Here is a 27,849-nt window from a genome sequence, read left to right on the forward strand (position 1 = left end):
CTAAGTTTTCTTTGCCCCAGACCCAGATGTGTTGCTCCACTGAATCAGTCCTCTTTCCTTCTAGGTCGTTTGTGATTAATGATAATAATGTGGTGATGAGAATGATGATGATGGTGGTGGCGGTGGCGATAATGATGGTGGTGATGATCGTGAAAATGAACTCCAGGGACTTTGTCCATTTTACTGGTACACCAGTACGCAGAATAGTGTAGACACTTAAATATGTGTTGAATGAGTGAATCATATAATTGCTAACACAGCGCTTGCTCTGATCTAAGAATTTTTACACACATTATCTTGTATTCTCACAACTCCATTTTTGCTAGAGAAAAAAAAAATCTCAGAGAGAAGATTGACTTTTCCAGTGTCACTTAATGGTAGAATCAGGATCAAGATTGCCTCTCTGACTTCAGCGTCTGATCCTCTGATTCTCTGGCCTCTCAGGGAAAGAGGACATCCTAGGTGTGCTTTCATGAAACCTTAGAGGCCTTACATTGTCATAAAGTGCGTACAAAGATCCTCCCATTGTGGGCGGGAGTCATTTTGCTTTTCTTAGAAATTTATCACAAAAATGTGATGCATGGGATTTCATTTTATAAACCACAAAACCTTCCTGAAAATGTTAATAATATCCTCACCATCAATACCAGTTATTATTATTGTCATTATCATAGAGATTGATATTTGTCATTGCCAAGAATAAAGCAAGTGGAGAACAAAGGGGAGAAGCTGATCTTTCTTGGGAGAATTTTTATGAGAATAGTCAAAAGCTCAATTGCAGAGTCATCAACTCTCTTTAAATTAGTTCTAGAATGAGTCCCTTCAGATTTTGTGCCTCCCTGAGGAATGCCAGTAAATATTAATTGGATGCAAAGAATTGAGCAAAAATGTCAGCAAGGGAATCTCAGTAATTCTGACTAGGCAGAAGGAAGGAAGTAAAAGGTAGAAAGGAAGAGGGAAGCCAATATTTAATTGTGACACTGGGTGCATGCCAGGTCATAATGGGGTTATCTGCCTTGATTTTTCTTTTTTAAATAATCTTATTTGTAATAGGATCCAATTTTTTAAAATGAATTTATTTATTTTTGGCTGCGTTGGGTCTTTGTTGCTGGGCACGGGCTTTCTCTAGTTGCGTCGAGTGGGCGCTACTCTTAGTTGCGGTGTGTGGGCTTCTCATTGCGGAGCACGGGCTCTAGGTGCATGGGCTCAGTAGTTGTGGCTTGTGGGTTCTAGAGCGCAGGCTCAGTAGTTGTGGCGCACCAGCTTAGTAGCTCTGTGGCATGTGGGATCTTCCTGGACGACCAGGGATTGAACCCGTGGCCCCTGCATTGGCAGGCAGATTCTTTTTTTTTTTGTTTTGGAAAGCAAAAGGGTTTTTCTTAACGTCTTTATTGGAGTATAATTGCTTTACAACGGTGTGTTAGTTTCTGCTTTATAACAAAGTGAATCAGCTATACATATACATATACCCCCATATCTGCTCCCTCTTGCATCTCCCTCCCTATCCCACCCCTCTAGGTGGTTACAAAGCACTGAGCTGATCTCCCTGTGCTATGCGGCTGCTTACCACTAGCTATCTATTTTACATTTGGTAGTGTATATACGTCCATGCCACGCTCTCACTTTATCCCAGCTTACCCTTCCCCCTCCCTGTGTCCTCAAGTCCATTCTCTACGTCTGTGTCTTTATTCCTGTCCTGCCCCTAGGTTCTTCAGAACCATTTTTTTTTTTAGAGTCCATATATATGTGTTAGCATACGGTATTTCTTTTTCTCTTTCTGACTTACTTCACTCTGTGTGACAGACTCTAGGTCCATCCACCTCACTACAGATAACTCAATTTTGTTTCTTTTTATGGCTTAGTAATATTCCATTGTATATACGTGCCACCTCTTCTTTATCCATTCATCTGTCGATGGACACTTAGGTTGCTTCCATGTCCTGGCTATTGTAAATAGATCTGCAATGAACATTTTGGTACATGACTCTTTTTGAATTTTGGTTTTCTCAGGTATATGCCCAGGAGTGGGATTGCTGGGTCGTATGGTAGTTCTATTTTTAGTTTTTTAAGAAACCTCCATACTGTTCACCATAGTGGCTGTATCAATTTATATTCCCACCAACAGTGCAAGAGGGTTCCCTTTTCTCCACACCCTCTCCAGCATTTATTGTTTCTAGATTTTTTGATGGTGGCCATTCTGACTGGTGTGAGATGGTATCTCATTGTAGTTTTGATTTGCATTTCTCTAGTGATTAGTGATGTTGAGCACCCTTTCATGTGTTTGTTGGTAATCTGTATATCTTCTCTGGAGAAATGTCTATTTAGGTCTTCTGCCCATTTTTGGATTGGGTTGTTTGTTTTTTTAATATTGAGCTGCATGAGCTGGCAGGCAGATTCTTAACCACTTCGCCACCAGGGAAGCCCTGCCTTGATTTTTTTAAGTGTTCTTATCACATATATGCAGGAAGGCTAAACCATTGGCAAACATCTTCCACTCAGTATAGGAGATGGGGAGGAAGCCATCATGCATGTCTCTAAACCATAGTTCTTGAGTTTAATAAATCTTCTGCCTTCAAAACAGAGCATTTCTTAAATAGACTCTGAGCACTGAACACAGGACTGGGAGAAAGTGTTTGTCTTCAGCCAACTAGGTGAAAACAAAACCAAAGAGAATAAAAACAATCCCCTGGCATCAGTTACCCATGTTCCTCTACTGATTGCCTGGATCTCATTCTTTCATTTGTTCATTCATTCACTCATGCATACATGCATTTGTTTTTATTCATTTACCCTTTCATGTATGCAACACTTAATATCTGTCTCAGTCCCACAGTATGTGTGTCATACAGCGTCATACAGTGATGAACCAAACAGACAGAGGCTCCCCACCTAAATCTCCTGTTCTAGAGGGGAGACCAAAAATGAATGAATAAACACATAATATCAAGTTGGTATTGACATGAGATGGGAGGAAAAATAGGGTAGGGTAAGGAGATAGAGGTAGACTAAGTTCTGTAAGATCTTAGGCCATGGTGAAGGTTTCAGGTTTTGTTTCAAGTGTTATGGGAAGCCACTGGAGAGTTTTAGCAGGGGAGTGAGGTAGACAGCTGCAGTGACCCCTGAGCTTGCACAGGTTGTATCTGGAGCCTCATTTGCTTTTTCTTTGCCCTGTGCCATTTCATTTCCTATTACTAACAGGCTTTGCTCAGTGTGGAGCGTAGGTGATTTCTCGGATTCCATTCCTCTCTTCTCCCATCATGAAGGCTGTGGTGGGTGAGTCCTATTTGGCCACAGCCAATTTAAAAAAAAATCCCATCCATCTCATTATAGCAGTTGGTTCAGGAATGGACATGTGATCTAAGTTGGTCTAACAGAGAGAACTTTAGGACTATTTGTTGTATGGTCATTGTTCAGATGTGAGGCCCGGAATTTCTGCTGCCGGTTTTTTACCATGGAAGAAATCAGGCTGAGAATAATGGTGACTCATACATGGGCCTGAACTAGAGAAGTATGGTATGGAGAACAAGCCAGAGCCATGATCAAACCATACCTGAAGTCCACCCTATCACTGATCTTTTCAGATATTAACCACCAGACTTCCTTAGTGGCTTAAGTTGGTTCACGTTGGCTTCTGCTAATTACAACCAAAAGAACTTTGATGAATATGCATATTTGGCAGCTAATCCGTAATATTATGCTAAATAGTTGAGGCATTGTACCCTCTAATGTGGTTGCCTTTCTAAAGCTGAGTTTGACCAACAAGGGGATATTAGAAATAAAAATCTCAGATTGTTTTACCCGGACAACTATGACTCTTTACTTCCATACAGAAGACTCCTTGATGGGCATAATTTGTGCTTGGTTTATGTTTGTAGTCTCTGGAGGATTCCAGTCTGATAAATCCCACAGAATTTGGAATCAAATTCTAGATTTTTCTGCCACTTATCAGCTGTGAGACACTGAACACGTAACGAAGTCCATCTAGACCTCATTTCGTCATCTGTAAAATGGAGATAATGCTGGTTCTCAGAGTGGGGAGTCTGTGAAAATTAAATAAAGCATGGAAAGCATTTGGCTCGATGTATGATACATTTTAGTTCTTGTATAATAGTATAATTCTCAGAATGACCAAGAAAGTGGAACAAAAATGCCACCTAGATGGCAGGATTGCTCTGCATATAATAATGAAGTGAGTTTCATTATTCTAACTCCCTAGGGCTTTTGAAAGAAAAACAGATTTTTAAAAATTTAGGAAGGCATTCTCATTAACTAATAGACTGGGGAGGAACAGTCCTTAGAGAGGAAATGAGAGGGAGGCAATGGTGAAATTGTGGAATAGAATGCATTAGTATTGATGCTGACTTGCTCCTATACAGTAAATAGACACAGAGAGCCACATAACCATGTCTTTCTAGAGGATTTTTTTTTAATATAAGAAGACCTTGAGTCCTACATAAGAGTGAGATGTTACCATATTTTATATAATCTAAGACTCCAACGATTATAAAATGATCTTTATTTTAAAAAGGATAAAATGCAAAAGTTGGGCATCTTAAAACTGATGTGGAAGAGTAGCAGTGCCTGCCAGTCCCAGTGCTCTTAACTAGTTATAAGGGCGGTGAGATCCTCATATTATGTATGAGAAAAATGGGACTGAGGAAAGTTAGGTGGCATTTCAAAGTCATATCATTAATGGGCAAGAGTCACAGTTGCATTTGTCCGTTCATTTGAAGCATTTATCTAGTGTTCAGTGTCAATCCCTGCCGGGGATACACCAGTAAATACAAGAGTATGGTCCCAGTCTTCATGAGGTTGCAGTCTAATAGGGAGTGTAGAGAAAATTGAGACAAAATGCTGTTATTGTAGACAAAAATATTTATAAATGATTATGAATAAAATGATTACACTACATTATGGCCGCTGAGGAGGAAAGATAGTAGACACTGAGATGGAAAACATCAAGGCGTGCAGAGAGCATGAATCTCGTGGAGGATGAAGAACTAGACATGCAAAGAGCCAGGGGAAGTCATGCCAGGCAAAGACATGAACAGAGTGTGCCAAGTGCCTGAGATGGGAAAGACTTTGAAGTTTATATGGAAATGAGAAAAAAATGGTATCCTGGTGGACTCAGTTTCAGGTCTTTCTGACCACTAGGTCACACCGCCCTTGAAGAACAGGCCATTGAGGATTCGAAGGGCAAGAAAGACCATGGAGCGAGCAGTGGCTGTCCAAGGGATGCTGATCACCTCCTCACATCAATGACTTAATCCTCCAGAAGAGAATCATTTCGAACATTATCTCACCAACCCCATCCCTGTCCTGTTAAAGCTGGAGGAGATATTTGAAGAGCTTCCATATGAGACATGTGGGGGAGGGAGAACCACCTTCATGATATTGCAAAAGGGACGCTGATGGAAGAAGAGCTGGGGGTGGACAGTGCTTGTTGACTTGAGCCATCCCCTGGTCAGAGTTGGCGTCACGGGCCGGCTCTCCCTGGAACACTAGGTGTCTCTGTTAATCCACATGGCGGAAGGCACATTGCTCTTGTCCTGCTATGGCAGCAGCTCTTAAAGTTGCGCCTTTTTGTCCTGAATGGCTTCACCTTAGAACCTTCCTTTCCACCAGGAGGTGATGAAAATAAGGGAAGAATGAGAGAAACCTCCATTTATAAACGCCTGCAAATTTAGGGTGTATGAAGGGCTCCTAGTCTCAACCTCTTTGTCCCCGTGAGAAGCTGGGTGGCTCCTCAATGTAACATTCCATTTTTCTTTTTCCAAGGACTTGCCATGAAGCTTTGGTCTCTGTGGGAGGATCTGTGGCTAATAGGACCATCATTTTGCTTGGTCCCCCTTCAACATGGACATAATGAATAGTTACTACAATAGTATTGTATAGACCTTTTTAGATTCAAATACAAAATGTCCTTTAATCTTCATAACAGTCCTATGAGTCACATGAGATTATTCTCATTTAACAGATAAGGATAATAAAGCTCATAGAGGTGATGTGATATAATCACATCACACTAAGCCATTGACCTAATTCTTTTGCCTCCCAGATCCAGAATATAAAGGTAGCTGAGGTTTGGAAGATGTGATGCTCTTCTACCTCTCTCAGCAGTCTCAGAGGGGAAGTGGAGATGTTGATTAATAACTAGTTCTCCGACACTGTGCTAGGTTCTTTCTGTTTATCAACCAATTTAACCCTCACAACAACTTCATGAAGTAGGTGCTGTTATTATCTCCATTTAGCAGATGAGGAAGTTGAGGCTCAAAGAGGTGAAGTAACCACTTACCCCAGTTTACCTAACCAGAAAGTTGCAGGGAGAGTCCACAAACCCTAACAGTTTAACTCCAAATCCAGTACTTGTCATCACCACTTAAGTTGCCTCTAGTGATGACATCCTTCTGTTTTATAGGAGTCACACAAATTTGTCGCATTGAGCACACTTCTGCTGTGACTCCTGGTAAAAAAAAAGAAAAAAGTGAAAGTTTTAGGATGCTGTCTCTTACCACATAGGCAAAGACAAGCAAGTAATTGGAGCAGTTGCCTTGAAAAATGATCAGACTGTAAAGCTGCCATCATAGAAAAATTTGTTCATGTGTATTTTCTACTTTAATCAGAGTGTTTGGATGGTTGCCTGGGTCCATGCTATTCTTCCTAAGGAAGGGTGTTGCTGTTATTAAGGATAGTAGACTCCGTTCCAGCTTCCCAATTTTGATATGTTTCTTAACCAGTTGATTCCTATTTTCCTGACTCGTGTTTTGCTGTCAGTTTCAGCTTCTTCCACTGGCCTTCTTAAGAATTCTGCATAGTCAATAGGATGCAAATAAATGGAAACATATGCACCTCCCTGCATGTGGGAAATGCCGCTGTTGGCTGTCCTGCTGCTTAGCTGCCTTTACAGTGTGGTGCTTCAGCTTCCAATTGAGGCTTTGCATCTTTGGGGGCTGATCTGACTGCTACTGACAGATCCAGGTGATGGGGCTAATACGGCATTCACGGCAAGTTCAGTTCACAGGCTCCTCCCTCAGCTTTGGATCCGAAAGCCCCTTAGGCTCCAGCTCCTTTCGCTCTGGGCCCGTTTATACGTCTTCAGTGAACGTAACTTCTGTGCCACAGCTGATCGTGTGCGCTGGAGCTTGTTGCTGAGAGTGTAGGTGGGGAAGAGGTTCTACTGTGGTTTACCATGGTGGGGACTGGGTTAGACTGTGCTGCTCAGAAGCCAGATCTGATGTTGAACGCAGGTGCAGACCTGTCAGCCACACAGCTAGGTGAGTTAGCTCCACTAGACAGTGTTGGACAATTCTGTTGTCTGAAATAGAAACCAGTATGGTGGCAGGCTGTCCATGTGCCACGTGGTGCCCCTGCTGTGCTGGTTTAGGTCTGCCTTTCTTGTCGGTGCATCCGCTGGGCTTGGCTGCCAGCATGTTGGAAACTGGCAGTTCTGTAAAGTTTTATTTTCTTTCTAGGTGTTTCTGTCAAGGAGAGAAATACTAAAATTTGCCATTTTTAAATGATGATTTGGCATTTTTGATTCCTGGCTCTACTTCAGCTGGAAGAAATTAGTCTCTGTTATTACATTAATATTGGAAGTGCATTATCTTTTGGACTAAGAACGATTTTCTACTTTTCTTATAAATCATAGATTCTCAGGAGCCTCTGTTCTGAATTGTTTCCACACACTTGGTTCCAATGCCCCCACAGAATGGATTTGTGTAATTTTTTTCCTTTCTTTTTTTCTTTTGAAAATCAGCTGCAAGTAGAAAGGACCCCAATGGATGAAATACAGTAGCCCTCCCAGAGAGGAGATGGAGAAAATGTTTTCTCAAACTTCAAGCCCACACGGATGTGATCTGCCTTCCACAGGTTCAGCAGGCTTTGAGGACTGAGATGGGAAATGCAAATGTAACCTCTTAGTTAAAGGCAAAGCTAAAACAAAGGAACCCTGTACATCAAATAGTTCTTACCAAAGAGCGTTTTTATGAGTGAAGTGCAAATGAAGCGTAGAACAGAGCTCCTTTATGGGATATGAGACCCAGTTTCTGAAACGTGTGAACACCCTCTTGACTGACTGTATTAGCTGCTTCGTTGGGGTGTGAAATGCAGTGACTTAACGTTCAGCACGCAGCACTGGGCCTGGCACACGTTGAACTCCCAATTTCATACCATCGTTAATAATTCCCAGGTAGAGGGGAAACATAAAGAAACTGGTTTCGATTACTTCTTTGACTTGAAATACAGGATTGCCTACCTCATTGTAGTGAATGCCTATCAATCTTTACACAAAGCTTCCTGGGATAGGATCTCCTTCTGAACATATTCCGAAAATCCCACATTCTGTCTGGAGAAAAGAGAGAAGAATCTACAGGTGTGCTTTTGAATGGAAAGGAGTCTGTGTCTAATATACATGAGCAATGGCTGAAGAATCCCCGGAAGGGACTTTCAAGGGGGACACAATAGTACTTGTCTTCAGAGTTTTAAAGTTTTTTTAGTCTCCTTTGCTTACAGTGGAGAATTAGAGCCAGCAGGTTGAAGTCCCAAGGAAATAATTCTGGTTCAGTGGAAGGAAGTCTTTGCTAAACACTTATTTGGAGCTGTCGGTGAAAGGGACCCTCCTAGGAAGTGGGGAGGTAGCACTCAGACACTGGGACCCGCCCAACAGTTGGGCAGCTGTCTGTCAGGAAGGGGTTCGGCAGTGTGCTGGGGTCAAGTGTGAAGGCAGGCCGTTCTGTCAGTTTAGATAAATAACCTTAAAACCCTTCTACGTGGAGACCATTTGGTCCATTGATTTCTTTGCCTTAGAATGTTCTACCCACTTGTGCTGAATGTTCCACCTACAGCCATTGCTGCCCTGTAGGTGTGGAATTCAGTAAACTTTGTCCCTTGGCTCAGATCCCCCCTTTCATTGTGCCTGTTAATACCGGTGATAACTAATGTTTATTCTTCAGTTACTATGTTTCAGGATCTGTAGGAAGTGCTTTCTGTGCATTGCTCTTTAAGACTCCGCATGAGATGAGTATTATTTTAATTAAGGTGTAATTGACATATTACATTGTGTTAGTTTCAGGTGTACAACGAAAGGATCCGATGTTTGTATATATTGCAAAATGATCACCATAATAAGTCTAGTTAATGTCTGCCACCATACATAGTTATGAAATTTTTCTTCTTGTGATGAGAATGTTTAGGATTTACCTCTTAGCAACTTTCAAATATACTACAGTATTGTTAACTATAGTCATTGTGCTGCACATTATATCCTCATAACTTATTTATCTTATAACTGGAAATTTGTACCTTTTGACCCCTTCACCCATTTTGGCCACTCCCCACCACATGCCTCTGACAACTACCAGTCTGTTCTCTGTATCTATGGGCTTGGTTTTCTTTAGGTTACACGTGTAAGTGATATCATAACGATATTTGTCTTTCTCTGTCTGGCTTAATTCACTTAGCATAATACCCCAAGGGCCATCCATATTGTCACAAATGGTAGAATTTCCTTCTTCTTTATGACTGAATAATATTCCATTGTGCGTGCGTTTTGTGTGTGTGTGTGTGTGTGTGTGTTTAAATTTCACGTTAAAAAAAATCCACTCATCTGTAGATGGACACTTAGTTTGTTTCCATGTCTTGGCTGTTGTGAATAATGCTGCAAAGAAGATGGGAGTGCAGATACCTCTTCCAGATCCTTTTTCCTTAGGATTTAATCCAGAAGTGGGATTGTTGTACCAATTTACATTCCCATCAACAGTGCACCAGTGTTCCCTTTCTCCACATCATTGCCAACACTTGTTATCTCTTGTCTTTTTTGCCTTTTTGATAATAGCCATTCTAACAGGTGTGAGGTGGTATCTCTTTGTGGTTTTGATTTGCATTTCCCTGATGATTAGTGATGTTGAGCATCTTTTCATGTACCTGTTGACCGTTTGTCTTCTTTGGAAAAACATCTATTCAAGTCCTTTGCCCATTTACAAATCAGATTATTAGTCTTTTTGCTGTTGAGCTGTGTGAGTTTCTTATTTTTTTTGATATTAACCCCTTATCTGGTATATAGTTTTCAAAGATTTTTCTCCCATTCCATAGGTTGCCTCTTCATTTTGTTGATCTTTTTTTTTTTTTTTTTTTTTGCTGTGAAGAAGCTTTTTGTTTGATGCAGTCCCACTTATTTATTCTTGTGCTTTTGGTGTCTAGGCTGACCTTTCTGCCAGAGTGGTTGTAGAAATGATTCTTGGATGGAAGCTTAGATCTAAAAAACTCTGGGATCTCTGATAAACCTCATATCCCAATTCAGACTACTTATTGTATCTTTTGAATTAGCTCAGTCTTTTTTCAGCCAACTACTTATTTTCTTTGTTACTTTTTTAAAACCAGTTTTTTATCATGTTAAAATACATATAACATAAGATTGATCATTTTAAACTGTACAATTCAGTGGTAATAAGTACATTCACAGTGTTGTTCAAACATCACTACTGTCTAGTTCCAGATAGTGGTTCCACAGATAACTAGTTCCTCTATCTTTTTCATTACCCCAAACAATTCCTCTCGTAGTTATATACCCCAAAGAATTAAAAACGATATTCAAACAAAAACTCGTACGTGAATGTCGATAGCACCACTACTCACGATAACCAAAAGGTGTAAACAAATGTCCCTCAACAGATGAATGGATAAGCTTAATCTGTATATCCATAGAATGGAATAATATTCAGCCATAAAGGAATGAAATGCCGATACATGCTCCAACATGGATGAACCTTGAAGACATGATGCTAAGTGAAAAAAGCCAGACCCAAAAGGCCACACACCATATGATTCCATTTATATGAATATGTTTATTACTTTTTTCATAACTCTAAACCCACTGTGATATTTTTCACATAGTACTTTTTATTTACATTGATTTACATTTTTAGAGATAAAATTTCACTATAGTTTCTTCCTAAGCAATGATATCTATGAAATAATGTGTCTGATATGCTAGTTCCACTTTCAAATATATATTAAAATAAACAAATTTAATCCTACAAATAAAGTTAACCCATGCACCATCGAAACGAATCTGTGTGCCACCTGAAACGTACACTTATGACATTTCACAAAACAGCCTTTTTGTTCCTCTTGGCAATCAGTTCCTTCTTGAATGTGATCCACACGGCTTTCAGACTCGAGCTGTCCAACATGGCAGCCAGTAGCCATATGTGGCTATTTAAATTTAAATTCATTAAAATAAAATAAAATGGAAAATTCAGTCACACTCTCCGCATTTCAAGAGCTCAGTAGCCCTAGGTGACGAGCTGCTACCGTAACGGACATCACAGATGTATGAATTTCTATCCTTGGGAAAAGTCTATTGGATGGTGCTGTCTAGAATTGGCTTTCATTCTTCCCGTTGCGCTAGGGAGGTGCCCCATCTCCCAGGTCCTGTGCGTAGGTCAACCTCTCACTCAGCATCCGCACTTCCCACCACTGTTCCTGGCTGACCATTCATTCCCCAGCCAGCTCTGAAACTGACCTACTTTTCCAGTGTCACCAGGGAGGGCTCGGTGCCAGACCACAACATGGGACCTCTTCCCGCTGGTCCCCTTCCTGCTTGCTGCGCGACCAGCTCTGGACGCCCTCCATCTTGCCTCTCTCTCTTTCCCTCTCTCTTGCTCATCCTACTGCTGTGAGGATCTCCTCCCACAGAGTGCTTTCCAGCTTTCCTGAAGGGCCCTGCTCTGCTTCAGACTCCATTTTGTTTTATTATTCAAGTGGGAGAAAATATCATCCCTCCTTTTCCCAGGCTTCTCTCTCCACTCCTTTCCCTGTCTACCTTTCTCTCCCTTCCCCCCCACTTTTCCTTCTTTCTAACTTCTCTTCCTTCTTTTTCTCCTTACTACTCTTTTGTTTCATCTCTTTCTTCTTCCTACTGTCCCCACAATTATTTCCCCATAGTTGTAAAATTAATCCTTTAAAGCGATGTGGTAAACAAATAAGAAGAGGAGTTATAAAAAAAAAAGAGCTTTATTCTTTCTATTATTTATTTAAAAAACCCAGCCATCATTGACATAGCAGTTCTTCTTTGCTCTCTAGAAAATAATTACATTATTTTCTTTCCCATCAAGAAAGCAATCTAGCAGTTATGGGAGAAGATAGGACTATCAGGGCAGGGCGGGATTGCGGATCTGAGTCTTCTGGGGGGCAGATTTCCACACCAGAAATCCATGGCAGGATGTGAAACATTATTACTGCTGAATTTACACAGGGCCTTCAAGTTTCATTATGAGACTGGGGAGCATTTAGACTGCTGTTTAGGCCAGGACATACTTAACTCTGTCCTGATGGTTCTGAGGTGTCATCCAGCACCTCAGGACATTCTCTGTGCTGCTGAGGCCTCCAGCTCTGGCCAGATGAAAATCTGATCCTGTTCATTCAGCAAATGGTTTCTGATCACCTACCATACGCTGGACGCTGTGCTCAGGGTGCAGGGCGTGTGGCACCAACTCAGACAAGGCCCATGATCCCTGGGGGAGTTTACCCTCCAGCAAAGGAGATGATTTGTAAGTGTGTGAAAAACTCTGCAACAAGGTAGAAAGGGAGCTGCAGAGGAAGTGATGAGAGTTCCAAGGAGGGAGCTGAGGCTGCAAGCTCAGTGAACATTTTGGAAAGAGGTGAACTCTGTGCTCAGTTTTGGGGAGTCTGAATATATGAATATTCAGGGGAGAAAAATCTTTGTATTCATTGAGACTTTTATGATATTAAATTATAGAAAACCAATTCTCATTAAGTTAAAAAACAAAACAAAAACAAAAGGATGTATTGGTCTATTCTACTGGAAAGGCATATATGGGGTGTACGTCTTATCTGTTATATCTTGATCCAGGTGCAAATGATGTCTTCAAACCCCTCTCTCTCTCTCTCTTTCACTCTTTTTCCCTTTCTCTCTCATGTGTCTCTCTGTTATGGCTCACTGTTTCATCCCATTGAGATGGGAAAGAGCACATTTAAATAGGTGTGGGTTCACATACTTTTGTCACGGTATTTCCTTAAGTCAAGAGAGGCAGTATTCTCTCCAGCTGCAACAGAATATTCCCAGAGAAGGATTCTGATTGGATGAGGTTGAGTCATGTGCCCATCCCTGAACCAATCACTGTGGCCAGTGATACTCCTATTGGCCAGGTAGGGGAAAATCTATCAGCAAGAAATGGTCATAGCAAGAAACATCAGCTTTTACTGTTTTCCCAGTGGAAGAAAATGTAGGAACAAATAGCCAAGAAGTGGGAAATCACAAGGACACCATAAGTGTTTGGGTCTGCTCCAGTGCAAGGTATGTAAAGAGCAGTTTTAGAAAGTAAGGTTGAAAGTTAAAGTTGGCTAAGGAGCATGGATTTTAGCTCTGGACATTAGGGAGCCATTTCAAGCTTTTGAGCAGAGGTGTATATCATCGGAACTGAGGTTTAGGAACATTTACCTGGCAGGCAGGCTTCAAATGAGTGTAAGGGATGCTATACAGCGAGTCTAGAGACCGGGTAAGATCTTTTAACAGCCCAGGTAAAATGTATTATTTAAAGTATTTAGGTAGTAAGTAACAAATTAACTCTGACTAGCTCAATTAAACAAAAGGAGGTAATGAACGAGGAATGATAGACAACACATTGGGACTTTACTGGGGTATCTTGAAAAATCGAAGTAAATATTAAGCAGCCAAGGTTTGGAAAGGTCAGAAGGTGAGGCAACATTTACTGATGAAGGAAATTTACTATCACCTTTGTCCCGATCAAATAATTTCTGGTCTCTGTCTCAACCATCACGTTTCAAATTCCAGAAAAGAGAATCTGATGGTTGCAGCTTGGGAGAGGTGCACTTCCCTCTCCCACCAGATCTATTTTTTATGGCCAAAGGAGAGGAGAAGAATAGATGTTCTGGTGTATATAGTGGGCGGGGGGGGGGGGGGGGGAGTTGCTGCTTTTCCAAATAAGGGAACTTATTGTGTGTCAGTAAGCCACCTACAAAGGTGCAATCTTTTTTTTTTATTGGAGTGTAGTTGCTTTACAATGTTGTGTTAGTTTCTGCTGTACAGCAAAGTGAATCAGCGACACATATACATATATCCCTTCTTCCTTGATTTCCTTCCCATTTAGGTCACCAAAGAGCAATGAGTAGAGTTCCCTGTGCTATACAGTCTGTTCTCAATAGTTATCTATTTTATACATAGTAGTGTATATATGTCAATCCCAATCTTCCAATCCATCCCACCCCTCCTTCCCCCCTTGGTATCCATATGTCTGTTCTCTATGTCTCTATTTCTGCTTTGCAAGTAAGTTCATCTGTACCATTTTTTAAATTCCACATATATGTGTTAATATACGATACCTGTTTTTCTCTTTCTGACTTACTTCACTCTGTATGACAGTCTCTAGGTCCATCCACGTCTCTACAAATTACCCAATTACATTCCTTTTTATGGCTGAGTAATATTCCATTGTATATATGTACCACATCTTCTTTATCCATTCCTATGTTGATGGACATTTAGGTTGCTTCCATGTCCTGGCTATTGTAAATAGTGCTGCTATGAACATAAGGGTGCATGTATCTTTTCGAATTATAGTTTTGTCTGAGTATATGCCCAGGAGAGGGATTTTTGGGTCATATGATAGTTCTATTTTTAGTTTCTTAAGGAACCTCCATACTGTTCTCCACAGTGGCTGTATCAATTTACATTCCCACCAACAGTGTAAGAGGGTTCCCTTTTCTCCACATCCTCTCCAGCATTTATTGTTTGTAGATGTTTTAATGACGGTCATTCTAACTGGTGTGAGGTGATACCTCATTGTAGTTTTGATTTGCATTTCTCTAATGATTAGTGATGTTGAGCATCTTTTCATGCGTTTGTTGGCCACCTGTATGTCTTCTCTGGAGAAATGTCTATTTAGGTCTTATGTGCATCTTTTGATTGGGTTGTTTGTTTTTTTGTTATTGAGCTGCATGAGCTGTTTGTATATTTTGGAGATTAATCCCTTGTCAGTTGCTTCATTTGCAAATATTTGCTCCCATTCTGAGGGTTGTCTTTTCATCTTGTTTATGGTTTCCTTTGCTGTGCAAAAACTTTTAAGTTCCATTAGGTCCAAGGGATGCAATCTTGTGAGCTATATGGGCATAGAAGGAAGCAGGGTTTTTGCTGGAGGAAGGAATATGAATATTCCTAAGTTTGAATTTAGAACAGAGAGTTCAAATGAGTGGTTAGTAGATATGCTACATTTCATTTACAGTATTATTCTAAAATTAATTTACTGAATGCCTTTAGCTGGGGTTTTCATCATTCTCTATAATCTTGTATCTGGTCCGTTTCAGCCCTTGATGTTATCTGTCCTGTCTCATACCTTGAAAGCATGAGAGTTTTTGATTCCTTCCAAGAGCTCAACTTGGTGTTTGCCCAGAAAAAAAGCAAGTAGAAATGGAGCAATGGAAGACTAATCAGTATTCTGATAGATTAGGTCCCCCTGCTAATGTTCCTATAGCATCAGTGAATTTAGTTGCAAATATATTACCATTTATTGGAATTATTGTATAAAACCTGCTTTCTCCCTAAACTGTAAGTGACTTCAAGGGAAGGACCACAAGTTTTTTACTTACCATTTTATCTCCTGCATGTTGCTGGCATATAGTATAGGTACTCAACTAATATTTATTTGAATTGAGGATGTGTTTGATAAGAAATGAATTGGAGGCCTTTCGATAGATGTGCTTTTGAGGTGTTGCTTACTGGACCAAACTCTTAAGTTATGGTCCATAACTTATGATCTTGGTTTTAGCACTGAATGTTCCATGCCCCGGGAAATCCCTCAGTTCTGGGAAGACTGAGATAGTTGTTCATACTACTTACAGATGTCAATCCTACCTCTTAGGCCTAGCACCGTAAAACTTCTCATTAACGCTGTGTGGTTGTTACGTACTGAATGTTTGCATTCTCCCAAAATTCACATGCTAAAGCTCTAATTCCCAGTGTGATGTTATTTGGAGGTGAGGTCTTCAGGAAGTTGTTATGGTTAGATGAGGTCGTGAGGGTGGGGCCCTCATGATGGAATTAGTGTCCTTAAAAAAGAGGAAGAGACTAGAGATCTGACTCTTTGGCCATGTGAGAACAGAGCAAGATAGTGTGTAAACCAGGAAGAGAATCCTCACCAGGATTCAAATCTGCCCAGGCGTGACCTAGGACTTCCAGTCTCCAGAACTGTGAAAAATAAGTGCCTGTTGTTTAAGTCACCTAATCTATGGTGTTTTGTGACAGCAGCCTGAGCAGACTAAGACAGTGGTGTTTTACCCCATTGACATAGGAGTGAGGTGAGACTCAGAGGAGTTGGATGATTTGCTTAAAGGCACAGCGCCAATAATGGAGGGTTTAAAACTCAACTCTAGCTTGCAAATCCCTAATCTGCTCTTCTCTCTACCTGACAATGTTCCTAGAGTTCAAAGTACTGAGTTATGTACTCTTGTCCTCAAGTACTTTGTAACCCGGCAGAGGTGATACAGTTGTGCAGGTTATGAATAACGCAGGGGGGACCCCTTTGCATCGTATTCACTGCAGATTTGTGTTTTATTTTCACAGTTCCTCTGGCAGATGGTAGTATCAGGTTGTATTAGTCAGGGTTCTCCAGAGAAACAGAAGTAGTAAGATATTTATATAGAGAAAGACATTTACTACGAGAGATTGGCTCACATGATTATGGAGGCTGAGAAGCCCCACGGTCTGCCATCTCCTGGGCCCCAGCCTTTCTCCTCTGCCTTTGTTACCTCTTCGGGTCCCCAGAGACCCACCGAGCACAGGTGAACACGCTCTGAACAGATAGAGAAAGTGGGGCTCATTGTCAGAGGGCTAGAGAATACGATAGAGACCTGAGACTTTTCCTTCCCTCAGTAAATATGTACTGAACAGCTTCTCTCTGCCAGGCACTGTTCCAGGTTCTGGAAAGGGGGAACAGCCAAGAACAAGATAGACAAATCCCCTCTTCTCATGGGGGCCTAAGGTTCCAGGATGGGGGGATACCCAGTGATTCTTGGATAAAGTTGCACTTTGAATTGATTCACACCATCTCATTCTGCACATTTGGGGAAGGTGAGGAGTCAACATCCATGTACATCTGCCTGTTTGAGATCCTGAATAATTTGATAGCATAGACACAGGTGATCCAGGGAGTTCATAGAAACTGCTTGTCATGTTGCCTACTTTTTTCCAGCTCTCTTGGAATAGATGCTCATTGCAGGGGATGAATCCATTGACCCCTGTGCCAGCCAGTTCCAAATGGTTAGGTGAGGCAGAGCCATTAGAGGTTCATGGTGATACGTTCGGTACTATTTTGATAGTGTTACAAAACACTATCCAGAATTTCAAGAATTTCCACATCCCCCATCATGTTCCTGAAAAAACCACACATATAAGGAGCAAGAGATCCTGAGAACTGCTTTATTAATGGACACTCAGGCTTCCAATAATTCCTGATAAAGTAGAATTAGGGCATGCATCTTAGATCCTACTATAGATCCTGTTCCCACTGCAAACCTTTGGCCAAATGGGTCAAGCATGTTGTCTAGTGATGGGGTAGATAGAATGGTCACACTTACAGAGAAAGCTTTGCCCTAACTTACTCCATGTTTTAAACTTAGAAATTGTATTACAAAAGATAGTTGGTGGGGCATGTCCTCAGAAAGTCACCTTTGGCTCAGGTGTGCTCACCAAGCAGAGATGGGAAGCCCAGGAGTCATGAAGGGCAGGCTGGCACCTGGGTCAGCACTCTTGCACCATAGCCTGGTCCAGGGGTACCTGGGGCTCTGAGTAATCAGATTAGCTTGGGGTAGGGGCCTACAGGGTTCATTGCCTCCCTTGGAAAACTGGGATTAGCAGTCAAAATGATCCTCGAGCATCTAAGAGAAAGCCTTTTAATTTCAAATTTTAGAAGGAAAAAAGATAAATATGTGAAACCGCGACACCTACTACTACCCCCACTGTCATCATTTACCAGACACCATTATGTGCCAACACTCTGCTGGTCACATTACATACCTCTCTCATTAAATGTCATCTAATGTGATCCCTATAATTACACAGAGATGTGGCTATCATAACTTGACTTTTACAGAAGAGGAAATGGATGCCCTGAGAATTTAGGAGACTTACTTGGGACTGGGAGCCACAGAACTGCATGCTAACCCAGGCTTTCTGATTCCTAAACTAAACAGTCGTCTTGCAGAATTGCTTCTCTACAGTTGTTGCACAGGAAATAAACGTTGAATAAGCAAGTTCCCAGCAACCTATGCCTGCTCATTCATTTGTTCGGTTATTCAACAAATACTTTTAAGCTTGTACTGCAGGACACTCTTTTAGGTGTTTTAGAATCGCAGTGATCAAAAGACAGATCTCTGCCTTTTTGGAGCTTACCACTCCTGTTCTAATTTTTTTTAATTAGTATTGCTTAGCCAAGACAACTAACATTATTATTATCATTTTTTAATTGGCCACAATGGAATTTGAGAAAGAGTAAATACTCCCCTCTCTTTTTTTAACCCAGTTTTGTTTTGGGTTTTTTTTTCTTCTTCTTCTTTTTCATTATGCTGCAGTTTCTGAGTCCGTTTTGAATTATGCTGGCCTGGATTATGCAGATCTATGTGTTGGAGTTATTACATTTCTGTCCTGACATTTAAGTCTCAGCTCTTCGGTCATGCCTTTGGTAATCATTCAGGGGAAATGAGAAACCACCAATGAGTATATGAAGTTAAGAACCGGGGCAAAGAGGAAAGTACACTCATTAAGAGACTTGCTGAAAAGAAATGGTGTGAGGGCGTATTCGGGGAAGGTGTGGTGCAGGAGTTGGGAGTCGAAAAACCGTGAGTTTGCTCTAAAGAGAGGATTTGTGCCCAAAAGGGAATGGTTAATGGAGGATGAGAGGGTGCTGAGAAACTCATCAAAGTGGAAGGGATTTCAAACCACCAAGAGGAAGACGGAAAGCGCCAAACTATTTTGTAAAAATGAGAGTGTCTTGAGAACTGAAAAAGGGTAAAGAAAACAGTGACTCTGTTTCCAAAAACATGTAAATTAAATGACAAATGAAAAAAATGGTGACACTAAAGCAGTTTGAGGAGGCATTTAAGGGCTAGTGCGATTCAGGAAAAGGCCTGGGGAACATGAGAAATAGCAAAGCAGATGGGAAATTAACTGAAAATTGAGACACACTGAATGGGTTCTGGTGGCATTTATGAAACAGTAAGAGAATTATAGTCTGAAGGGAAATAGTGAATAATAATATGTCTAGAGAACATTGTGAATAATCAGATTTGGAAAGTTAAAGGAGACTTACGAGGCAAAAGAGAGAAAATAGAAATCTGGAGGAATGAGACACTTTAAGTAATAGTTGAAAGAGCTTATGCAGCCCATATATGGTTGGCCTTTGACAAAAAGAAAGAAGGATCCTGGCAATGAGTACCCAGAATGGCCGCAATAAGCCCGGCTTTAAAAGGATGAGGTTGCATTTGGGGTGGGGTGTTAGGAAATATGACAGGGTGGAAAAAAAAAATACATGGAAACTTTATGTAAAGGTTAACTACTATTTAAGCAACAGCTGTGTACCAGGCATTGGGCCGGACATTTTATGTGCACTATTGCTAATTCCACCCACACACCCGGGAGTGCGGGATCTGTTAGGTTAAACCACATGAAACCATCATGGTTACTTCATACGGTTTAACCTGATCTGTTTTTACAAAGAAGGAAGTGGAAGCTCAGAGAATTTTAAATATATGACCCCAAGTGGCACAGCTGGGGAATAGCAGAGGCAGGCTTTGATCCCAACAATTGCTAGCAATAGCAATTCATTCTTTAATTCACTCTGCGCCTATCTATTTTAGCACCAGCCATGTGCCAGGCACTCTGTTCGGCACTAAAAATACAATACAAAACAAGGCATAAGAGGTCCCTGCCTTCATGATGCACACCGTCCATCTGCTGGTTAAAAAACAAGATGAAACACCAAAGATGGTCCAGGACAGCTGTCCAGTAGAAACATAATGTAGTCACTTATCATCTCAAATTATCTGGCCACACAGTGAACAAGTAAAAAGAAGATGAAATTAATTTTAATAATGTATCCTACTGCGACCACAATGTCTAAATTTTTTCAACATTAAATGAATATAAAATTGTTTATGAGATCTTTTACACTATTTTTTCATACAAAGTCTTCCAAATCCAATATGTCGTGCCCTTACGGCACATTTCTATTCAGACTAACCACACTTCAAGCACTCCATAGCCACCGGTTGGTGGTGGCTACCATATTAGAGCAGATCTAGAAAGACCTTGATAATTCTGGCCCAATTTCTTTGCAGTCATAATATAGGGAAAACAGTCCACCTGTTTTTCCGTGTTATTTCTGATCCCCATACACCAGCATTTCACAGGGCACAAAATGCAAGCCGTAGAGAAATGTTTCTTTCACCTGGACTTCAGCTTCATACACGTGAGGCTGTAGATACCAAAGGAAATTTGTAGACATGTGCATCACATAATTTACATATTTTCTGTTATGTATTTCACTGATTAAAAAAACAACAACAACTTGACACTTCACCATCAATGGACGATAATAACACAGAAGTGGACCCTCTGCAAACCATCAGAGCCTCCGCCATGTCCACGTTTTGCCAGCATGTCTTCATGTGTTTATTGCTCCTGGTGGAAACATCGAAGATGTAATTCGAAGCTTAGCAGCAGCCAGAATTTCTGATATTTCATCTGGTCACTAAAAGTTTTGTAATCAATTTTCAAGAGATAAACAAAACAGTGATAAGATTTTACTGTTTAATACAAGTGCCCAGCAGGTGTTAATGGGGACCAAGCAGTGGGGTGTATAATGGTTTTTCCCTGGGTAAAGAATTCTGCTCTGGAGTAGTTTTAAGTGGGAAGAAAGCCTGTGGAAATACGGATCATCCTTCCTAGAAATTAGATGGGGGAATTGAAGGTCATGGCTCCCTGCCAACTTCATAATGAAATTACTGTTCAGCAAATATTCTTGTTAGAGGTTTTTATTTTTCTCCTTCCCAGGGGACTGAAGACTTTTAATGGGAAGGAAGGGAGGGAGGGAGGGAGGAAGGAAGGAAGGAAGGAAGGAAGAAAGAAGGAAAGAAGAAAGGAAGGAAGAAGGAAGGAAAGAAAAGAAAGAAAGAAGGAAGGAAGGAAGAAGGGAAGGAGGGAGGGAAGGAAGGAAGGAAGGAAGAAAATAGACAATATTAACATAGAGTATGTACACTCATTGGTCCAGAATACTGATTTTTAAAGGAACACAGAACAATGTGGAGTGTGAGAATTTCCATATAGTCGTTTCCATATAATCTGAAGAAGATGGATTGCATCTAGATAATGTCCCTGCTAACTCCATCTGATTTCACTACAAAATGGGAGAAAAGGAAATGAGCAGGGGAAACAGAGATGGGGAATTAAAGAAGAGGGAGATTTAAGTAGATTCAGCTGGCATATCAGAAGAAGACTGGGTGCTCAACAGGTCATGCTAGCTCCTAGATTAAAATGGTGACCGTGACATCGGTTCACACCACATAACCCTGTGAATGGCTCTCCCCGGCCAGGGGTCCAAGTCAAACCCAAAGCGTTCGTCCTCTGGTCTGCCGTTTCCAAACACATATCAAATTGGATATTTTCAAACCTCTTGCTAATGGACTAAATTTTTCAGTTTCACCCACATTTGGGGTGTTAGATCGACCCAACGTGAACTCTATTCACTTCAAATTATTGTATAATCAAAACCTGGCTTGAGAGCTTTTATTGGATTCAGTAAAAAACAACAAACAAACAAACAAACTAAAACCCTCGATGAATCAGCAGGCCTAACTATGAGTTTTGGACTGCAGAGACAGAATGACTTGGTTACAGATTTCCTGCCAGCCCAGGTAAAGTCCACTGGTGGGCTTCGTCTGCAACTTTTATGCTGAAATTCCATGGACAGTGTTCCATCGTGACATTTCATGGGTCTTTGCCCTTGGCCTTGAAGTTTCCTCCATGCGGTGAATCACTCCTCTACTTAAAACCTTTTGTGATCCTCATGGCCATCTGAACAAAATCCAGACCTTTAGGTCCCTTATGATCTAGCTTAAGGGATGCTCTCCAGCCAAATCCCACTGCCTGTCAGCTGTACTAAGCTATTTCCCCTAGCGTGTCACTTCCTTTGCTGCCTCTTCCTTGTTTAAGATGACTCCTCTGCTCTGAATGCTCTTCTCCACCTCTCCTCAACCCCTTTACTCTTGCAGATTCCCAGGAAGTCCTCCCTACGTTGCAGAGATTGCGTTAGGGACCCTTCCTCTACATTCTCATGACTTATTCTTACTGTGCATTGGCGCACAAGTGGCCTTCTATGTACTGTCATTGTTTATGTGTCTATGTCACTGAATTGTGAGGATGTAAGAGGGGCCACAGGCACTGTGTTTTTTATTTCTGTATTTATGGGACTCACCGTAAGGCCTGACACACAATAGACATTCAGTAAATCGTTATTGAATCGGTAAATTATCTTCCTAGGAAATGATCAGCGATGCCTCAGATGTGCCAAATAGAATCGTGATTACCCTTTGCTTCTTCTAGAATAGCAGTGTTTGATTTTTCTGTTTTTAAACAGTATTTTGTTAAAAATAAAAACTATCTGCAGAAAATTTGGAGAATACAAAGATACACAAAAGAAAATGGAAAGTACCTGGGATCCTTCCATGCATAGACAAACCCTATTTTTATCCTCTTTTCTGCTTGTTTAACATTAAGAAGCAAGCATTAGCTTCATGCCATTAACTTGTCTCAAAAACATGATTTTTGAAGGACTCAAAACAGTCCATTGAATGGATACACAAAAATGTTCTTTGCCTTTTCCCCAATTTCTTAACCTTGTCCTTGGAGACCTGATTCTTCCTCCATAGGACACAGTCAGGTCTTCTGCACTGTGGCTGTCCAGGGGCAGACATGTGATCAGTTAGGCCAGTCTCTCTTTTTGGAATTATTTTTGTAATCTAGTCCTCTTCCTTAATATTTTACTTCTTTAGCTACTTTTGTTGTTAAAGGAATATAATGCAAAAAAATGCTATGACTTTGAGGTACCCTGTCTTTCTGGGGAAGTCTCTGAATGCTTCTAACCACCATACTGTATTTACTGAGTGTCTGCTAAGTGATGTGTTTTCTTGGACGTCTTTAACATCATATTTTTCTCATGCTGCAAGGAGATGTGAACCCCTGAGAAGCCTCCCTCCCAAATCCTGGGAAATGAGCTCTGTCTTGCTCTGCATCAGAGCCGAGTGTGACTACAGGCGAGGTGGTTTGAGGCGGGAGTGTGGGAGGTAGAGATAAGAGTATTGTAAACAGACAGACATCACTTGTGACGAAGACAACTGCACAGTTGTTGTATAGGGCAGACATCGAGGAGCCATCCTTGACGCCTCTCTCTCCCCCACCCTCATGTCTAACCCATCACTGAATACCTGCTCAGTATTTCTCCACTTGTGTTGCTGCTGCTACTCTTCCTTCTCCTCCTCTTTTGGGGCCACAATGGGACCAAAGCCAACACCATCTCTCACCTGAATAATAAGAGCACTGTGACCAGCCCCCCTCTACCTACTGTGGTCCCCCGCAAACCTATTCTGTACACAACATTTAAGTCATATTATACTGATACAAGAAAAGTCTGATTATATCACCTCCTTGATTAAAGTCTTCAATGTCTTTCTATTGTTTTAAAATGAAGATAAAACTCCTCAACATGGCCTGAAAAGCTTTGCACTGTCTGCCCCTATTTACCTTCTCACCCACACCACATCCCCAATTCCCTGTCTCTCTCTGCTTTGGCCTCACTGGTTTGCACTCAGCCCTTCATAAACACTACCACAGGACCTTTGTACATGCTGTCGCCTTTGCCTGGAATGTGCTTACATCTTTTCTGATCTAGTTAATGCTGAGTCATCCTTCAGGTCAAGCTGCACTTCCTTATAGAAGCCTTGCCTGACCCCTGTTTCACTTTCACATAGCACACCCCGCCCCCTCTATTGTAGCACTTTTCATAGTTAAGTGATTAACCAATTAATACCTGTCCTCTCCCTTAGACTATAAGCTTTAAGAGGACAGAGATCATGTCTGTTTCTTCTTTATTGCCAACCAACTAGCTGAGTCCTGACATGTAGCAAATATTTGATAAATATTAGTTGAATGAATAATGAATGAATGGGATATCATGTCTTTGACGTTGTACACCATGTGGTTTATGAGCAAGCAGTTTCCCTTAGGGAAGCTTGTTAAAACATGCTTTCAGATCCTCCTGTAAGAAGATCATTTGAACAAAAGTCTATAGTCTGGCAGGACAAATATGTTCTATCCCCTGTGCTTTCTGCAATAAATTACTAATGCCTGTACAGGATTGGGGATTCTGGGATTGATTACAGGCTCATGAAAAAGAATGCCTGGAAGTTAGCAGAGCCTGTGTGGGTACTGATGCTTCCACAGATAAGACGCTCCTTGTGATGAGTTCACACCTTCTCAGTTTTATGCTGATGGTGGCATCCACTTATTTGTGTGAAACCTCTTTAATTCTTCCCTAAACAGTTGTTTTTCTCTTCCTCTCTCTAGATTTATGGTCAATGTGACATGGGATGGCAAAGACTTGTCCTTCACTGAGGAAGGCTATCAGGTGCACCCCAGGCTGGTGGTCATCGTGCTGAACAAGGACCGCGAATGGGAAAAGGTGAGCATCCTTCTGTGTGCCGAATACGGGGGAGGCAGGAAAGGGGTGGGCAGCAAGGGAGCTCAAACTACTCCTTTTCCCAAAGTATTTCCCTCTGAGCAGCTCCACATGTCATTCCATGACCCCTGATGGAACAAGGCAGACAGATACTGTAAAGTGGAGGTGCTTTCCCTGGGTGAACTGTGGCAGTTGTGTGCTGTTCGTTGTGTTGGGTTCTCAAATCTGAGTAGGTAGTGTCCTTGAAAGTCTTAAGGTAATTTAAAAGCAGTGAAGTTTGGTTCACATCATTGCAGTAGCAAGTGTTCACTCTCTGGCAATGATCACACCAGTTTGCCTAAACCTCATAATGGGGTACGATATTCACACATTTTGCCCTATGAATGAACCCCTTGTATTTTCATGTACTTAGTCTTTTGCTTTGAATCAACTCATTTCCAAAACTTAAATGTATCGCTTCTGCAAATCATGGATTGGAGAGGGTTGTATTTCTTGTAAAGCACATTTTCTAGAACATATATAATAACTATAAAAAATCAATGTTCAGGAAAAGCTCATCTGAGGTGCGGCACAGGGGACTTTCTAGAGTTATGGCAATATTCCTTGTCCTGAACATTTGTCAAAATGCATCAGACTATCACACAAGATTTGTTTCATTGCATGCCATTGTATCTAAATTAAAAGATATATTTTGAAACTGTTCAAATTGAGATTCCCTGCACAATTAATTACCAATGTTTACTGAGTTTTCATACTTAACTCCCTGACATAAGTACTAGTTATGACAACAATAGCCATTGTTTATTGAACGCTTACTTGAGTTTTGCTTTAGGCGGTACACCCAAGCTCTGAGTGAGGACTTCGTTTATTGATTCATTCCACAAATGTTTATTCAGTGCCTGCGATGTGCCAGGCACTATTCTTGATGCTTGGAATCTATCAGTGAACAGGAGAGACAAAACAACAATTTCTGATTCATGGAACTTAGACGCTGGCGTGTGTGTGGAGAGGGATGGGTTGGGATTTTGTGCACTTTTGTGATGCTTGAGGAAAGCACTGGATTCTGTCCCCGGGTGTTACCTCTGCTCTTCCCTCTGGTAGACCCTGCAGCCCACTGTCCTAAGTGGCTCACATCTCCATGTCTGAGCTGGTTCCTTTATGTATCTGGGACTTTGAACATGCTTTTTTTTTTTTTTCTTTCCTGTAATGCTTCCCTGTATCCTTACTTTCTTTTATTCATCCTTCAAATTCTGGCTTCTCTCTCCTCTTGCAAATGGAAAGTCAAAATGCAAGTTATTTTTTTCTTGTCCATAATAAGAGGTAGAGAACTTGAGCCTTTCTGCCTTTTGTTATTCCATTTTGGAGTTATTTTTCAACCTTTTGAAGTTACACAGTTTGAGGATCACTTTTGGAACTGTAAAATCATTCTCGTTGGTTGGATTTAACCAGTCCTGGGTCAGGCTTGGCTCACACCTGTGGATTCTCTGTGCTGCCTTTGGACGTACCTCATTTGCCAGGGAGCCTGTTTACAGGGAGGCCACTGTAGTGCAGGTGATAACATTGCATAAAAGAAGGCGCCCTTGATAGGCTTCATTTCCACATACAGAAAATACCCTTTTAATATATTGTGTGTCCTCCTTCAAATTTCTGTTGAAATATAGCAATTTCCCAAAAAGGCAGCTCCGGGAATTGCTGCGGAGTTGAGCTTAGAATGTACAAATGCTTCCTGTAGTTGGTCTATTCTCTCAGCGCTCAGGGGAACCAGTGATTCAGAAATAACTCCTTGTGCTTCTGTCTCGAAGAAAGAGGAAGCCAATGGAGCAGGTAAATACCAGTCATGTTATCCTTAAAGCCGTCCCCCAGCAGCACATGCTGGCACAGCCGGTCAGCAGAGGGGAAGGTCTGCAGAAGGAGGGAGCTGTTATTCTGGGACTCGGGAGATTTCTTTTCATCTCTGAGGTCACTCAGTGGAGTCACTAGAAGCAGCATGTAATGAGGGTGTCTTGGAAAACACGACAAGCCCTTAGAGGGACATTTGCTTTCTGCTGGGCCTTTGTGTGCAGCTGGCGTGGATTAATCCAGTGCTGTGCACAGTGCCTGCTTGTGTTCAGCAGACATAGAACTCAGGTCTGAGCAGACTTCCCTCTTGTAAATTGGGACTTCCATGCCCCCTGCCTCTCCTTTTTTTTTCGATGGCTTTGCTCTGCATTAGAGCTTAGTGGGTCCAAGCCTTCCCAGAGATGCTTGAAAATAATACCCTGGTTACAAGCCAATTGGCAGCCCAGCCCAATACAATAAACACCCTCTGTGGGCCAACTCTATGGCCAACATTCCATCTGCACCAGAGTGAGGCAAGGATGAATGGGATACCACCCCTCTCCTCAAGTAGCTCATTACTGAGCCATGTCTGGGGAGAGAGGGGTGGACTTGACTTGGTCAAATGGGTAAGTCTTCACGAGGGTGGGGACATTGAGTAAAAGATTGGATCTCTCCATGGTGAATCATCTTATTAACTACTTGAAAAAATGCTTTGGGAATAATTCTATTTACCATTTTAGGGTTACACCAGTCTAAAATGAAAAAAGTATGTGTGTATATGCACATGCATATAACATACATACAGACTAGTTTTAAAAAGCATATATATTTAGAGAGAAAGAAAGAGGGAGAAAGAGAGAGGGGGAGGGAGAGAGATTTAAAGAAAGGTTTTTAAAGCAGTTTTGACTTCAAGCATGAATGGGACAAAAATCATAAATATTAAAGTAAAACAACCCTCTTCTCTTCTAGAGAAGCTCTAATTAAAGATGGTAGAGATGCCCCAGAAGACAAAAGGGAGACCCATCATTACGTCTTCCTGAATGAAGGGCCCCATTCCCGTCTCTCTGATGTGTCTGCTTCCCTCTTTATTCTCACCACTCTGTTTGCATTCTCTTTGGTGCCCTTGATCTCAGTTGCTTTCCACACTGTGATGACTCCCAGATCCCTCTCTCCAGCCCAGATCTCCTGATCTCCAGACTTGGCACCAGGACTCCCTTACACAGACAGCCCATAGACCTCCACTTCATCTTGTCCAAAGCCAAAGTCACCA

At 41.4% G+C, this 27,849-nt stretch overlaps 1 protein-coding gene across 1 annotated transcript in view; it reads left to right on the forward strand.

The window, feature by feature from the left end:
* Nucleotides 1-27,849, forward strand: part of GRIN2A (glutamate ionotropic receptor NMDA type subunit 2A) — a gene marked incomplete at both ends in the record, with an annotated part of 364,935 nt that overhangs the window by 223,778 nt on the left and 113,308 nt on the right. Inside the window, one exon of the mRNA XM_082857451.1 lies at nt 24,650-24,764. Coding sequence (XP_082713577.1) covers nt 24,650-24,764 — 115 coding nt within the window. The remainder of the gene's footprint in view (nt 1-24,649; nt 24,765-27,849) is intronic.

This window comes from Leucopleurus acutus (genome assembly GCF_964270905.1).
Source record: "Leucopleurus acutus genome assembly, chromosome: 16".
Classification (NCBI taxonomy): Eukaryota; Metazoa; Chordata; class Mammalia; order Artiodactyla; family Delphinidae; genus Leucopleurus; species Leucopleurus acutus.